General features: G+C 37.8%; 3 protein-coding genes across 6 annotated transcripts; 1 reads left to right on the top strand and 2 right to left on the bottom strand.

Annotated features, from left to right (window-relative positions):
• Positions 1–375: 375 nt before the first annotated feature.
• On the bottom strand, positions 376–9,137 carry foxj2 (forkhead box J2). Of its 3 annotated transcripts, none has more exons than XM_059339051.1 (10): positions 8,908–9,137; positions 8,301–8,645; positions 8,059–8,133; positions 7,844–7,936; positions 6,237–6,395; positions 5,329–5,803; positions 4,496–4,666; positions 4,291–4,392; positions 2,315–2,653; positions 376–1,040 (listed from the first exon to the last, which is right to left on the bottom strand). In XM_059339051.1, exons 2-10 carry the CDS (start codon positions 8,625–8,627, stop codon positions 928–930), a joined length of 1,854 nt encoding a protein of 617 aa, XP_059195034.1. In that variant the 5' UTR covers positions 8,628–8,645; positions 8,908–9,137; the 3' UTR covers positions 376–927. The 3 variants fall into 3 exon arrangements, with proteins under 3 accessions (XP_059195034.1, XP_059195032.1, XP_059195033.1); XM_059339049.1 differs by having other exon boundaries at positions 4,291–4,416; XM_059339050.1 differs by having other exon boundaries at positions 4,291–4,416; positions 8,301–9,137.
• A 260-nt stretch (positions 9,138–9,397) lies between these two features.
• On the bottom strand, positions 9,398–13,073 carry isoc2 (isochorismatase domain containing 2). 2 transcript variants are annotated; one of them, XM_059340307.1, is made up of 7 exons: positions 12,941–13,073; positions 12,472–12,564; positions 12,017–12,141; positions 11,710–11,922; positions 10,972–11,042; positions 10,717–10,834; positions 9,398–9,544 (listed from the first exon to the last, which is right to left on the bottom strand). In XM_059340307.1, coding segments are annotated over exons 2-7 (594 nt in total). In that variant the 5' UTR covers positions 12,473–12,564; positions 12,941–13,073; the 3' UTR covers positions 9,398–9,478. The 2 variants fall into 2 exon arrangements, with proteins under 2 accessions (XP_059196290.1, XP_059196289.1); XM_059340306.1 differs by lacking the exon at positions 12,941–13,073 and adding an exon at positions 12,753–12,892.
• On the top strand, positions 12,894–16,383 carry atg12 (ATG12 autophagy related 12 homolog (S. cerevisiae)). The gene is made up of 4 exons (XM_059340308.1): positions 12,894–13,053; positions 14,696–14,832; positions 14,959–15,021; positions 16,182–16,383. Exons 1-4 carry the CDS (start codon positions 12,960–12,962, stop codon positions 16,239–16,241), a joined length of 354 nt encoding a protein of 117 aa, XP_059196291.1. The 5' UTR covers positions 12,894–12,959; the 3' UTR covers positions 16,242–16,383.
• Positions 16,384–17,133: the final 750 nt, after the last annotated feature.

Below are 17,133 nucleotides of genomic sequence, written 5' to 3' on the forward strand. Positions count from 1 at the left end.
CTGTGTCCGATCTTATTTCAGTGACTCAGCAAGGAAGAAATGACATCCATTATTTTTGTTTTTAAAAATTGTCACTTGTATTAATACTATGTAATGTTGGGATTTCAAATGAGGTATTATAAGGGTCACACATTTCTCTGCCAATCATTTCACCTTTTTTTTTTTTTTTTTTTGTTAATCAGAAGCATTAGTTTTTTTTCCAATCACACATTTCATTTGGGACCCCTGGTGTCCAGGTGTCCCAGAGCATCACTGTCCACCTGTTTCATCCCTCTTTCCTTCGGGGAGGGAAAGTACCGATGCTTCTTTAAAATACAAAAAAAGAAAAGACAATTATTTCAATGAATGAAAGGAAGAAAAAAACTGGGACTTGGCGACATGCTCCATGCTGTTCTTTTAATTTAGTTTGATGAATTTATTGTTATTTTATATCAACAAGAAAAATATCTCTTTTATCGGGTAAGGTTGACTTTTGTGTGGTGATGACTGTGAACATTCACATTTGAAAAGTAAAATGGAAAAAAAAAAATCAAAAGGAATTTATGAAATAAAACGAAAACACAGGACGTGTGTTTGGCTTGTTTCATGCTTGCTATGTAGTTAACGTCTACATCCCATATATATATATATGTACAATAATGTGACATGGATAAATTTACACTTTATTTTCTTTGAACACATTTATAAATCTAACATCCAGAAGAAACACCCTGCTAATAACCTGGATAATAAAAAAAGCTAAACAAAAGTTATTACAGCATATGAATTTGAATTAAGGTGAAAAAAACATTTCAACCTTGAAATGCAGCATTCAGTCATATTTGACAAACTTGATCCCAAACTTGCTTTCTGAGAAGCTGTAAGACGCAGTGAGGCAGCCTCTGCTAGAGTTCAGTGCTCATCGGTCTTTCAAACGCATGACGAGAGTCAAGCGAGCAGAGAATCCCAGTCAAAGTCGTCCTGGATCTCCTCACTGTTGCTGTGCAGACTCTTTAATGGAGGACGCTGTCGAGGTGCCATAGACTGAGGCTGCATCCCAGCTGAGACAGAAACAGAAACATTGACTAAGTTAGCACAGGAATTAAAGGAAGTGAGAAAACATTTGGAGGATTACTTTCTATTTGAATAACTTCTCCTTTACAACAGAAGCATCGCTTACCGAGAGAACTTAAAGGTTTGCATTGTATGTTTGTTTTAATACAAAGACGTTTTTAACGGTTTCAACAGTCTCACTTTATTACTGACCTACATAACTAAACATGACCATCAGCGTGAAGATTGGCTTTATCTCCATAGTATTAATCAGTATAATTCTTAACATTTGTCAGCAGGTCTGATAATTTGCGAAATTAGACAAAACCATTTACATCATGCAGACCAGAGGAGCCTAAGGCCAGAGATATACTTGCTGTTTAACCAAACACTAAAGTACACAACCAGCTGCTTTCTGAACAGAATTGTTGCCTGTGTACAAGGCGTGTTAGTGGAGGTTATCACTGGAGGGCACACATGAGAAATCAGAACATATAGAAGTACCAGATTTGCAGGATGTAAATAACAAGCATGGCAACACTCCAGGGGGAAACTACATTGTTGGGAAAAGTAACAGCAGGACCATCGTAGAAGATATGGAAGGCCCTTGAATCAAGCAAATTGGGAAAATGGTGAATACTAATCATACACTATCTATTGTGTGTATTGCATCTTGCAGAAACATAGTGTTAATTTCTGTTGATGTGCACAACCGACGTGCAGGATACACGAGACAGCCATCCTGTACATGTGAATGCATAGTTAACAGCAAGTACAGTACAGGCCAAAAGTTTGGACACACCTTCTCATTCTATGCGTTTCCTTTATTTTCATGACTATTGACATTGTAAATTCATCAAAACTATTAATGAACACATGTGGAATTATGTACTTAACAAAAAAGTGTGAAATAACTGAAAACGTCTTATATTCTAGTAAGCAAAGGGTGAATACTTTGAGGAATCTAAAATACAAGACATGTTTTCAGTTATTTCACACTTTTTTTGTCAAGTACATAATTCCATATGCGTTCATTCATAGTTTTGATGCCTTCAGTGAGAATCTACAATGTAAATAGTCATGAAAATAAAGAAAACGCATTGAATGAGAAGGTGTGTGTCCAAACTTTTGGCCTGTACTGTATATCTCTGGTTCTGGAAAAATGGACCACCAATAAAAACACTGATCACGAAGAAAACTAACTGGGCGCCAAAATCAACACAAACATGAAAGTTCCACATAGTTGCTTTAAGAAGATATTTCTGTCAGATCTGGGTCTTACCTGGTGTGTGTGCAGGTTGTGTTAGCTGTGGTCTTTGGAAGCTCTGCCCCTGCATGGGCAGAGCCCTCCGGGGCGGCAGCACTCCACCGGCAGGGTGAACAACGGGAGCGTAAGGGAGGGGTGAGGGGTGGGTGAGGCTGGCCAGGGTGGGTGGATTGAAGGTGAACGGTGGGACCTGTATGGAGTGAGGTGCACCAAGGGCGAGCGGGGAGTTGTTCCCAGAGGTGATCATGCCTTTCTGAGTGAAGAAGCGGTTCAGAGAGTCGCAGAGGGACGTGAAGAGCGTCGGGTCCAGGGCCCAGTCGCAGAGCTCCGCCTGCCGCATGCTCTCCAGCAGGTCTGGTGGCACAAAGTGAACTTTTAGAACAATACATTTATGAAGAAAAGCAAAGCCTTTGGAAACTTTTTTTAAAAAAATACTGATGAACCATTTGCTGCAAAGATCTCAATCATCAAAAATATTTTTTTGATCATCTTTCACTTATCATACATTCTGGCTAACAAAGGGTCTAAAAATGTGTTACATTAACTGCAAATAATAAACATCTTAAAGGGTCAGTTCACCACAATGACAAAAAATAAAACACAAATATTTTCTCACTTACTTCTAGTGGTATTAAGCCATGGAGATAATGTATCTATTGGGACTATCAGCCATCACCCAATATAATGTAGGCAATTGGAATTTTATTTATGGTGATCACAGCACCAAACTATTATTTCCATTATTTAATAATCTGCAAAATATTGTCTTAATTAATTAATTAATTAGACATTGAATAATTTCCCAGAGCCCACAGATTTATTTGCCCTGTCCAAAACCCAAAGATATTCATATAGCTTTTTTTATTTTTTTATTATTATTATTATTATTATTTTTTACATATGACAAAGTTATATCTAAAAATCCTCACATTAAAGAAGCTGGAACCAAAAAATGTTTGGTGTTTTTGCTTGAGAAAATCATTATTCAATAGGTAATAAATTATTCTCAATACATTTTTTGAAGGTCAACTAGTTTTCTAATCAACTTAGTTATGAATGTTCTGAAGATTAAAGGGAAACTTCATCATTTTCCATCTGGGCTGTATTTTCTTGGTTTTGTGTAATGGGGACTTTCTGGAACAGGCACGTTCTGTTTGTTATCCTGTCTGTTCAAGTTAGGGCTGGGCGATATGTCGATATAAAAAATATATTGATAAAAAAAAAATTGAGATATCTTTAAATGTGATATGGAATTAGACCATATCTCATATATTGATATAGTTTTTTTGATACAGTTTTTTTTCTTTCTTTATATATAAATGCTGCCCTTACTAGGGTTTGTCATATTTAGTTATTTTGTAATGTTTGTTATTCTTTTCTCAAATAAATATATTTATTTCCGAAAAAGATTGGCTTATTTTATCTCATAGGCTATTTTTATTCCATTTTTTTTATTTATTTAAATGTGCACTTTATGGAGCTTCCATTTTTTATTTTTTTTTAAAGGTACCCCTGTTGTCATACAATATTCATGTTCATTTAAATAAATGGTTTCAATAAAACTACTTGTGACATGACATATTTGGCTTTCACTCTGACTGAACATTTGCTCTCACTTTGTATTAAAAATCAAAATAATATCGATATTCAGCCTAAATATATTGGGATATGACTTTTGGTCCATATCGCCCAGCCCTAATTCAAGTCTCACCCAAGGGGAGTCTCATTCTGAAATCTTTAGTCAAAATCAGCTAAATATCCTTACGTTTTCACCTCACAAGATTTCAGAATGGTGGAATTTCAAAAATTGTTGTCCCCATTAGGCATTACATACAAAAACATGGAAAAATAGGGTCCAGGTTAAAAAATATTAACAATTAACGCTCAGAGACGAAACCTAAACAACCCCTGGATGTAAATGAGAAAACATGGTGTTTTTGTAATTTTGGTGAAGTGACCCTTTAAACAAGACTTTGGTAAACAGCACAGACCTGGGTGACCAGAGAGGTCTATGTTTGCCCAGTCTAGATTGCTGGCAATACGGAAGCTCTCCTTCAGAGAATCTGGGTGATTGAACCAGTCAGCAGGCACCGCTAGAGTGGGAGGGAGGAAGGGAACTTTTAGAAAGCACTGATCTCTTCTGTGTCATGTTGCTGCTTTTAGTACAATGGGTTGATGAGGTAATGTGAGACTCACTGTGTTGTGGTATGCGCTCTGTCTCAGGAGTGTGAGCCGCTGGTGCAGGTGGAGGTGGAGGTAGAGGTGGAGGAGGTGGAGGAGGTGCAGGGTGAGGAGACAGTGGTAGCAGAGTCGGAGTGTGAAGTGGGGTAGTGTCATTGTTCAGAACAGAGAGGGGAGCATTATCCGCTGGAAAGAACATAAAATAAGTTATTTAAGTGTAAAGTTTATGCTTTATTGAGTCACTGGACACACTAGTAGTCATGGAAAAAATGATTAAACCTCCCTTGTTTTCTTTAGTTTCATCAGACTCAGACTCATCAGACTTTATTTGAATAACACTTTTCATACAAGAGAGATGCAAAACAAAGCGCTTTACATAAAAAAGGAGATAATAATAATAATAAAAAGATAACGAAACATAGAAACAAGCAAACACCCTCCGCTCCACCCACCTTCATCCCACCCATCCTATTAAAAGCACAAAACTTTTTTAAAAGCACAAACTGAGGAACTGAGGAACTGTTCATTTAATACCTGGTACAAATAAAGGTAAATTTTGTTTCAACAAATATAATGATAACAACAATAATAGCTCATAAGAGTTTAATTTAAGAGCTGATATCTAGCCATTTTCGATCTTGATAAAGATTTTAGTTATTATCAAGAAAACCCTGTAAAATGTCTAGATATCAGCTCTTAAATTAAACTCTTATGAGCTATTTTTGTTGTTATCATTATATTTGTCCAAACAAATGTGCCTTTAGTTGTACCAGGCATTAAAATGAACAAGAAATTGAAGAAAAAGGGTGCTCTAATAATTTTTTTCCGTGACTGTACAGTATACTTACACTGTGAGCCTCCTCTCTCCCGCATGGTCTTGAAGACGGACTTAAAAGACGCGTACAAGTCCGGTAAGATCATCTCATCGAAGGTAAAACGCATGGTAGGGTCAGTGGAGGTGTTTAGAGAGACAACAGGAGGGGCAGCAATAGATGAAGGGACGACACATGTGGAGGAGTAAGAGGGTCCCGACACCGTGCAAACAGACAGAGCAGGTGCTGAGTTAGGAGCGCAGGAGAACGTTGGGACAGATACTGAATTTGCCGGAAAGGACAGAGTGACATCTGAGAAAGAGGGAGCCGCTGGTGAGGACATGTTAGTAACAGACAGAGGTGCAGCAGAGGCAGCCGGGATGGAGAAAGTGGGGCCGGGCGCATGGCGAGGTGGAAAGGAGTTGATGGAAGGCATGGAGGCAGGAGGTGGAGGAGACGGGTGATGGAGAGGGGGAGTGGACACGGGGCTCGGCATGTAGGGTGACGGTTGCTGTGAAGACAGAAGAGAGTCAAGTCAAGTCAAAGTTTATTTATAGAGCACATTTAAAAAACAACCTCAGTTGACCAAAGTGCTGTACAGTTATTAAAATAGAATACATCATACACAAATAGGTATAAATAAAAACAATGAAAAACAATAAAATACTAAAAACAGTAAAACAATAAAATAAAATAGAATAAATTAGTAATAAAAGCTCAATCCAAAACAGAGTTAGAAATAAAAAAGACAAATAAAAGGGTAAAAAAGTAAAAAAGAAAGCCAAGGATTCTTGCCTAGCTGGGACTGAACGCCAAGGAGAATAAATAGGTTTTATATATATATATATATATATATATATATATATATAATAGGAGAGGATGGATTAATGGATTAGATGCTGTAACCCCTGAGTGTGATGAAGACGGAGGGAGCGTGGCTGTACCTTGCGAGGGGGAGGAGAGAGGGAGGCAGAGTGGGGGGAGCGCTGCTGGAGGGCTCCCAGTGGCTCCGTGTTCACAAGCAGCTGGTCTGAGTGGGAGGCTGGTGGCGGCTGGTGAGGAGACGCTCCTCTCTCTGCTTGTGTCACCAACACATGAGGAACCTGTAACAGCAGAGCGTTAAGGTGGAAAAAGTAATCAAACCCTATAGGAATATAAAAGTATAATTTCTCATGTTTTCTTTTTTTATTTTTTTTATTTTTTATTATTTTATCTATTTTCTTATCCTGCTGTATCTTATTTTATCTTATTTGTATTTCTATTTCAATTTCCCTGTTTTCAATTGTGTCTTGCTGTTTTAATGTGTATGTAAAGCACTTTGAATTACCTTGTGTTGAACTGTGCTATAGAAATAAACTTGCCTTGCCTTACCTTGCCTTGTTAATACAGGTGCATCTCAATAAATTAGAATATCATGGAAAAGCCCACAAGCAAGTATTGAGTCATATAGATGGACATACTTTTCAGAGGCCAACGTTTCCATATTAAACATACTTTTTAAAATTGGTCTTTTGTAATATTAACATTTTTTTTTGAGAAACTGAATTTTAGGTCTTCATTAAATGTAAGCCATCATTATAATTAGAATAATTTAAAAAAAAAAAGACATGAAATATTTTATTCTGTGTGTAATGGATCGATATAATGTGTTATTGCCACTTTTTGAATTAAGTTACTGACATAAATAAACTTTTCTATGATATTCTAATTTATTGAGATGCACCTGCAGGTTGATTCACCCAAAACACAGAATGAAAATTACTATACAGAAATAGCTTAAAAGAAAATAAAAAAAGCTCCCTGGACACAGAGTTTTAGTGACAGTCACAGTATTAGTGATCAGGTGCTGGTAAGAAACAACTTAAAGAGATAAAGAATTAATACCAACGCACACTAGAATGACTTTACTGTGATTTATTGAGGAATAAATCATGACTTTACTGTGATTTATTGAGGAATAAATCATGACTTTACGTTGGTATTAATTATTCATTTTCACAGAAAAACCTTGTTTTTTCACCTATTTACCCATCCTTTCTTCTTCCATCCCACTATAGTGTGATTGAATGTTGCTAGCTAACTAACTACTAACAACAATGTCAACTGTTTTCATGGGAACAGTTTCTTCCATATAAAGTAGTCTGCAGATCATTGCTGAAAATGAATTTAAGACATTAATTTAAATGTAGTCTTTTGTTGTGAGCATCAAGTTTCTTTCATTCGTTTATTGCGATGGACAAAAAAATCTCAGACATGCATGTGTTCTCCAAGCCTGGGCTAATAAACCCAAAACAAGACTTCCCAACAACTTCGCAACTTGGAAAATGGGGTCATCTGAGGAGCACCTGAATGCACCATTGGCCACCAAGGTCTGCACTCTAGTTATATTATGTCAGACTAGTAATTACAGTTGTCAGATTAATATAGCAGTGCAGTAAAAAGTTACTTGTACTTTCTGTGGTTTCTTTACACATTTGTTTATGTGACACTTTTATAATATAGTTTTGAGAGTTAACAAGTTGGTGGATGAGTAAATTATATTAAAACATACCTCCTGCCTCTCCTCTTCCTCCTCTGGATAGGGACGTTTCGGGGCCCTCACTTGATTGTCCTCTGCAGGTCCGTCCATTGTCCAATAGGAACCCTACAAACACAGGACACGTTTCCAGCTTTACACTCTTTCCCATCTACCTATATCACATGATGCTAATTCTCCATGTATGCTTATATCATTATTATATTTCAAGTATATAAAAATTAATTCACCTTGCCGGGATCGTTTTGCGGCCGAGGAACTTTCCTGAAGCATTTATTAAGGGACAGATTATGGCGAATGGAGTTCTGTTGAGGACACAAAATGTCGTGAGAATCAGTTATGAGTCAGCGCTGATGCAAATAATGTTAAAATGGTTTACATATCACCAAGCCAATGACATGCAATGTATTATTTAGTAGCAAAGGAATTACTATTGTAATACACTGATTGTATGTTCTACATCAAAGCTTACCTTCCATCCACGGCCAGCTCGGCTGTAGTAAGGAAAAGTGTCACTGATCCAGGTGTAGATGTCATTCAGACTCAACTTCCTCTCAGGTGCAGCTGCTATAGCCATGGCTATAAGAGTAGCATAGCTGTGAGGGGGTTTCCCTTTATAGTTAGCAGGGGAGGGGTCCGGCACAGAGGGTACGAAGTCTCCTCTCTCCCTCCCTCTGTCTTTCTTCTTTTCCCTCTCGCCTCCTCCTCCTCTCTCTCTCCCCGAGCGCAGGCTGCTGATTCCCAGCTGAGGCAGCCAGTCAATACTGGTGAGACTGGAGTCCAGTTCGGAAGACATCATCTCTCTTTTTCTCCTGATCTGAAGGGATCAGAAGAGGAAGGACTGGATTAACATGACACTGCAGCGACAAACACTGAGGAACGGTTCAGTGGATTCCTCTCTGCCTGTAATGTAACACTGTCAACCGTCCTGTTTTTGAACTTCCACCCAGCAAGTTCAGACACTTTGTGCTGCTCTGGAAACCATCCGCTCACCAGCAGAGACACCGCATGAATGCGACAGCATCAAAGTGTTACAATCCCACCTACACTTTCTAGTTTCTGAGGAAGAACTTGCTTACCTCTTTAGAATCACTCGAGGCCCAAGGCCTTAAAAGTGTTAATACTTGATGTTGTCATCAGCTGTGCACAACCGCTGTCAAACTGGCGTCCGTCCTCCGCTTCAGATTCCTCTCCTCAGCATGTTGATCCCCACAAGGCCTCCAGTCACACCTTTGCTTTGAGAAAGTTTGTGTAACTTTGGAGAAATACACACAAAAAACTTGTCGGAGAGCTTCCTTTTTCTCTCCCTCTCTCTCCTTCCCCTCCCTTTCTGGCTTCAGCAGAATGACATCACTCACCCCTCCCTCTTTGTGACATAACTCATTGTGCCCGCCTCTGGGAGCTGCTCCCTCCTCTCCAGCTTCTCACAGCTTCAAGGAGAAGTTTGCGCAGCTGTGGGCTCAACAGGATATCGATAAGTTTCTGCGTCAAACTGTTCTGACCCAGGAGGCCCCAAACCCCTCAGGCTATCAAACAAAGTATGAACAGAAACAAGAGCACAAAAGCAGATTTATAGCAGCATCACTTTATTGAAGTTTAACATCAGTGTGTTAGATTCTGTACAGTTTCTTCAAGACAGTGATGATCTCCCTACAGAGCGCTGAAGAAGTTGAGGAGGCCAGTGTCAGGGGACGGGTGGGCCAAAAGCTTCTGGATCTGCCAATAAAGAATATTAAATATGTTGTCACTTACATTACTTATGTTGGCAGCAAACTGAGAATTAAATCAATCTTGTTATGTTTCATGGCATGTTATCAAGGCATGATGACAAATTTATGACTAAAAACAATTTGGTACATATGGGTTTGATGTAGAGTTTTAATATAAATATCACCAAATGAAATAAAAATGTGTATAGTATATATTTTTCTATATCATATCTATCAGTGTTGAAAAACCAGCAGCCAAACTGCATTACAGCCATATTTACGCCATTTGGACGATTCTTTATGCTCTGATTCTTGCATCCTCTGATCAACAAATTTCCATGTGGTTATACATCTGGACTATTTATTTACTGAATTAACACAGAACATGCTGTATTATAATATATATTATCCAGATATAAAATGATCTATATTGGAATAGAATATTTTGGCTGCAGGCCAGTTTGATCACTGAAACATGAAGTCTCCCTCACTTAGATACTCTGCTGCAGTATTTTTTTTAGAACTGTCATATAAATAAGTTGGCAGCTTAGATTTTTTAAGCTATACACCAAAACTATGATATCCCCTACCTAAGGTTATAAGAGACACAAGCATAGTGACCATTTATAAACAGTTTATAGTGTATTTATTTCATGTTATCTTCTTTTTTTATTGTTCTGATGCTTTCCTTTGTTTTATTTCCATCTTTCACAGCATTCCTGTTCTTGATTGCTTGGATTTATATTGCAGTACTTTCACTTGATTGAATTTACCTGTTTTTATTTATTCGCCTGTTTTCTCACTTTTTTGTAAAGCACTTTGAGCTACAATATCTGTATGAAAGGTGTTATAGAAATAAAGCTTATTATTAGTAGCAGTAGTATTATTATAAGGTCACCATAAGGTCACCTGTAACTGGTCAACAGTGTCAGTGATTGTGGGCAGTATTTTTTTAGCAGCCCTGAAGCTGAAGTCTGTAAATTAGGTATACTGGATGTTTTTAACACAATCTGGCAAACTGTGTAACAAAGGAAATGTTGTGGCCCAGATTTAGCCCGGATTCTGCTGTAGACTATTTTTGACATGCAAATGATGTTTTCCCTTTACAGGATACTGCCAGGCTTGAACAACAAACATTAGTAACTCAAGTGTTTAACAGAGAGCAGCTGTAGCAGGCACCTCCTTGAAGTTTGGGTGTTTGGCATCTTGAACCAGCTGCAACAGAACAGCCTCTGTGGTGGTGAGGAAAGCTCCGCTCTGCTTCAGTCGGGACAGAGCAAACAAACGGTCTGTCTGGCTGTGGAGGGAGACACAAAAGTAATAAAACACAAAATATGTATATACAGTTTCCAGACACACATAGGAGCAAATCTATATTTAATGCTGGTGATAACGTTGCTTATATAGCAGAGAAAAAATAGAATACAAAGATACCTTCTGGATGAGACAGCATCAGCCACAATATGAACCTCCATTCCCTTTTCGAGCAGGTCATATGTTGTGCACTGTGGAACAAGTCGAGGTTGTCATTCATTAACTCACATAATGACAAAGTCCCTTATTGTATAAAGTGAGATTTCAATGTCATTTTTATTATAAAGCAGCTTGGGGTGCCATTTAAATTCTGTTAAAGTATCAAAACATTCAATCCATAGAGAACAACTAAAGACTAAAGGTACATTTGTTTGGACAAATATAATGATAACAACAAAAATAGGTCATAAGAGTTTGATATCTAGCCCTTTTCCATGGTTTTCTTAATAATAATAATAATAATAATAATAAAGCTTTTGGTTATTATCAAGAAAACCATGGAAAATGGCTAGATATCAGCTCTTAAATCAAACTCTTATGAGCTATTTTTGTTGTTATCATTATATTTGTCTAAACAAATGTACAAAAGCACCGAATTTCCCTTCGGGGATGAATAAAGTAATCTATCTATCTTTAGTTGTACCAGGCATTAAAATGAACAAGAAATTGAAGAAAAAAATAGTCTTATCATTTTTCCATGAACAATACATATTCAGAAAATGAGTAATTCCCCAGCTGCAATGATGGTGCACATTACAAGCAGCTTCCAGTTGTCTTTATGTTGCATTTTAAGATACTCATAAGGATATTTAGCCACTTTAACAGCTAAACTGCAGGGGTTAAAAGAGGAGATCTTACTGCAATACAGGCGTGGGCCTCTATTCCACACAGTATAGCCTGCTTGGGGTTCCCCAGGGCCTGCAGCTGCTTCTCCACCTCCTCTATCATCATGGTGAATGAAGTTTTGGAATGAGCTGTCAGGTCTGATGCTCCCAGCTCTGGTACTGTGGGACCCAAGCCTTTAGGGTACTGCTCTGTCAGAATGGGGGGGATACCCAGAACACGACTGGCCTATGAGAAGAAGAGAACAAAATAATTCTTACACATTTATAAGTGAAGGCTGACAACTGGTATGACAGATAGATACTTGGTGCATATTTCCAACCTGGAGCAATCTGGAAGCATTGCTGACGATGTTGGTGAACTGGAAGATGTTGGGTCTGAACTTCTCTTGCATGTCACACAGGAAGAGCACTGCATCTTTGGTGGAGAGCCGGCCAACGCTTGCCACTGCAAGGACAAGGTCATGGAAAAAAAACAAAGTGTTCAGATTCATTAAGGTACAGATATGATGGTATAGGTGCAGCTTTTAACAATAACAGCTGCGGAAATGGGCATTGGGTGTCATGTTTGCAATGTGCTGGCTACGTTTGAGTTTTACTTGTTCTTTCATAGATGCAATTTGAGTCAGCTTAAGGAGGAAATGGATTATTTTCCTTGTACGAAATATTTCCTCCATTGTGTTGCATTGTCCTCATAGCGATGAGAACGACTAGTGTAACAGACTAATTCAGTCATTTTGTCATTCGAATGGACCTAAACACAAGAAAGTTAACTTACTGTTGTTGTCCGCTTGTGAGTGTGTGAAAGGTTCAACAGGTCTGTAGAGAGTTCAGCTGTCAGGTAACAGTGTAATGTCCCATGTGACGCCTCCTGTGTAATCAAAAACCAGCAGAAAATGTAGATATTCTTAACGTTTTGTGCAAGTAAAAGAGGAAGAATGCATTACATGTCAAACAAAAACAGCAAATTATTAACAAAATAGACAATCGGCATTAGAATCCGTTATGAAACAATAACTTTATTAACAAATATACCCCAAAGTCAAAGTAATAACTAACCTAGCATGTAGCAAAGAAGACACACAAGTTCAGCAGCCTTTCCTTGATAAACACGGCTTTCCAGAAGCGCTGTGACCAATAGAATTGCGCGTCTTTGTGATTGACGTTTCTCTGAGCCAATAGAAGCCACACTGAGCCGCCAATCGCTAATCGCTTATTCAGGTGGGCGGGAGCAAACCACAACTCACCCAAAGTGGTCACCTGAAGATGTCTGACAATGCGGAGTCCCCAACAGAAACGCAAAAAGAGGAGTCACAACCACCGTCAGACGACTCGACGGCAAACGATGATAAGAAAAAAAGTAAGAAAGCTCAGTATATCGAAAATTCCACTTAATTAGCGAGTAATAACTGTTTACGATGACAGTTGCTAGTGCGAGAGGAAGTAATTCCGGGGTGTGTGACGTGTAGGGTGATCGACAGTCATTTTGGCCAATAAGGATGCTTCTTTTTTCTGTTTCAGCCAATAACCATCTAGCTTTTAATATGTGGCACTGCCTGTTTGGGGAATGTCTGAAGCTAATGCTAATATTTATGAAAACAACATATCTTTCTGCTCTTATATGATGCATATATTCTCAGAGGGGCTGTCTGTTTAGATAATGTGTGAAATATATTTTACAGTAGTACCAAAAGCAGCTACTCATCTTGTACATGAGAATGATTTATAGGACTAAGACTAAGATTTAAGCTAACAAACTTCGGTTAGCTTGAAACTGTCAAACTGTGACAGCCCAGTTTATTGAAAATATCTTGTTTCATGTTTGGGGTTTGAATTAAGTTTGTTCAGGAACTGCTAGAAATACTCTCTTTTGTATTATTGTCATTTCCATTTGCTGGCTTTCTGGTGTTGGAGCTATTTTCAAAAAACATATTTTCGACCTAGTTAAATAACTTTATTTACATTGTTTTTTAACAACCAAAAGATGAAACCATTGGATTCAAACCAGGGTTAACAAGATATATTATTATTAGTGGTCGACCGATACGGGTTTTTTAAGGCCGATGCCGATACCAATCATTTTTACATCAGTCTTATCCTATCCCCGATATGTGCTGCCAATTTTTTGGGGCCGATTCTTGAAGCCAATATTGCCTTTTCTCCCTCCATTTACATGATAAAAATGACACAAGGATAACAAATGTTATACAAGTCTCAATTTAAACATTAAATATTTTTCCGGTATCAGCACCCATGCTCACCAGTGAATGGCAGATGTTGCAGCGAGCCTTGCCTGGTGTTGGCCCAGTGAAATTGGCTAATTGATCGGCCAACACATGCACGTATCGGCCAATGCCAATACAAGTAAAACATGCAAATATCGGCCCGGTCTACCTCTAATTATAATCAGTAAACAGTATTCTGGACAAACTACTGTCCAATTCTGATCGATTAATAATACTGTGTGTTATGATTTCAAATAATAATAAGTCATCTTATTCACTACAGAAAATTTAAAAAAGAATATTAGAAAATAAGTGAGGCCTGCACCATGACTGTAGTTTAACATGTCCATTATATAAGATGCTGTAAGATTAAACTCCAGTTTAATGGGCCATTAAATTAATTACATTTTAATTTCCTTTTTATTATTTATATTTTATAAACTCATATGAATAAAGAGAAAAACTGGATCTGAAATCCGTAGTGGGCAAAATGTTTGGGTTTCATTCAGAAACGTCCATTCAAAATAACACAGTAAGTAACACAAATCACGGTGAAAGGAAGTTTCTGTTGCACATGCAGGTTGTGTAATTCTGCAGTATTTTCTCTCATTATTTACTGGAAGCACATTGTCATACAGTTGTTTTTGTTCTTCCACTGTGGAATAGTGATTAAGTGACTTCTCCAGAAATTCCCTCTGAACAGTTCATGTTTAGATTTGCCCGGGCCAGTCTGCATGGCAGCAGCACTTTCACTTTTTATTTCATCTTTTTTCATAGTCGATGTGCTGCTGAAGGCAGTGGGAGACACTCCTATTATGAAAACAAAGAAGTGGGCAGTAGACAGGGGGAGGACGGTACAGTCCCTGTCTCAGTTCATCGCTCGCTTCCTCAAGCTTGATGGCAGTGAACAGCTGGTAAGGATGAATTTTGTCCACTGACTTGTTCACGTCGACTTGGACAGAGGTTTTGAAAAACACTCTTCAGGTCTTTCAAGTCTTAACATATAACTGCATCTGCTTTCTTTCTCTTTTTGTTTTCAGTTCATTTATGTTAACCAGTCTTTTGCCCCTTCACCGGATCAGGAGGTTGGGATCCTCTTTGATGTGAGTACAGTTAAACGCATGTTTTAACTGTAATGCGTGTTTCATTAAGCAGATAAAGTTAAATTAAAGTAATGATTTAAAAGAAGAACAGACAGCAAATAAACACTTGTCACATTCAGCTTCTTGGTTTTGTAATCTACCTTAAAAAAATAGGTGTGGTACTCAAACACACTCTAACAGATAATGTGGTGATATATGCAGTGGTGGAAAAAGTATTCAGATCCTTACTAAAGTAAAAGTACTAATATCACTCTGTGAAATGACTTCACTACAAGTAAAAGTCCTCTATTCACAACTTACTTAAGGAAAAGTACAAAAGTATCAGCATCAAAATGTGCTTAAAGTATCAAAAGTGAAAGTACTCGTTATGCAGAATGGACCCACCCAGATTGTTACATATATTCTTTATATATTATTGGATTATTATTATTACTGATGCATTTATGTAAGCAGCGTTTTACCGTTGTCAAGGTAGGGCTAATTTTAACTGCTTAATATACTGATATGAGGTTTAATTAAAAAAAAAAAAAAAGTGGAATAATTTTAAGTTGATCATGTTTTTTTATGTTAGATCTTGACCTGAAAAGTAACAAAAGCTGGCAGATAAATGTAGTGGATATTACAATATTTGCCTCAAAATGTATAAAGTATAAAGTTACATAAAATGGAAGTATTCAAGGAAAGTACAAGTACCTTATAATAGTGCTTATGTACAGTACTTGAGTAAAGCTAGTTACTTTGTTACATTCCACCACTGGATATATGGAAAACTTTACCACAATATAACTAAATGTTTTACCACATTTCCATTGTGGTAAAAACCTGTAATGAAATATCCGAATAGCAGCCCGTTCAATAAACCAGCCTTTGGGGCTCAGCAAATACAGGTGATGGGTCATATGGAGCTCTGACCAGCAGAGGGTGCAATAAGAGGGAAATGCCAAAAACCACCGATTAAAGAAAGAAAGATCAAAGACCTCTGTGAGTCCAGAACTCACAGTTGACATCTTCTCTCTCTGCTCCACAGGACTATATTAGATTTAACAGTTAACATTACTGTTGCACACATTAATATTGGTACTGTATTGTCTCATCACTCCTCTGTCTTTGTGTTTTATTTAACATTTTACCTTTTATGTTCTTTTCCCTCTGTTTTTCAGTGTTTTGGCAGCGATAACAAGCTGGTTCTACATTACTGTAAATCTCAAGCCTGGGGTTAAACTGCTTTTCTTCAACTCCATTTCTGACCTCCCCCTTTCTTAAATTCTTCCTCCAAACATGCACACACTGTTGTTTTTGCTTACTTGTTTTTCAGTTTTTCTGTACATACAAATTGTAAATAAATTATTGTGACTTTATAAATGCCATTGTCTTTTTTTAAAGCAACACATTTTGGTATGGAAACACTTAGTGGGCACAGGATTTGACTTTGCACAGAGCTGGTGGTGTTCATGAATAAACAGAAGGAAAATCTCATTCATATGCACACATTGGTTCACAGTTTCATCTTTTCTTTTAGTGTGAATGTCTAAAAGCTAAACCACCTCTAAAATGGACAGACACAGGAAGAGAGGGGGCACTACAGTAACAGATGGACTTAGAGGGATTACATGATTCAGGATAGGTTTGTGACATAAATTCCCAAGAAAGATAGATAGAAGATAGATAGATTAGAGTAGAGTGGCGTGGAGACAGACGCTCAGTCGCTCCATTGGTGCATCTCCATAGGAATATTGGCGGATAGAATTAAAGGGAGGAGGGCAGCCGGAGAGGTAAGGGTGACTGATGCTCATGTTGGAGGAGGAATAGAGGACAGTGACACGGAGAATCTGTTCAAGATGGAGCAACTAAAGTCAAGATCTTAAGGAGCTTTTGAATGGCTTTTTGAGGGCTCTTGAACAAGGCAGAGATAACTGAAGTGAAAGTGTTTTACTGTGATCATTTCTTCATGTTTGACCTGAAGTACTACAAAAGACAAGAAGATCTTTGGTACGTACTTTTTCAGTCATTATTTTAAAAAAAATAACTACAGCGGAACAGTCAACAGAAAATGAATCATTTCAGTTGTTGTGAACGTGAAAATTACCAGCTGCTGGTTACAACTTCTCAAAT

The sequence above is a fragment of the Centropristis striata genome, chromosome 8 (assembly GCF_030273125.1).
Source record: "Centropristis striata isolate RG_2023a ecotype Rhode Island chromosome 8, C.striata_1.0, whole genome shotgun sequence".
Classification (NCBI taxonomy): domain Eukaryota; kingdom Metazoa; phylum Chordata; class Actinopteri; order Perciformes; family Serranidae; genus Centropristis; species Centropristis striata.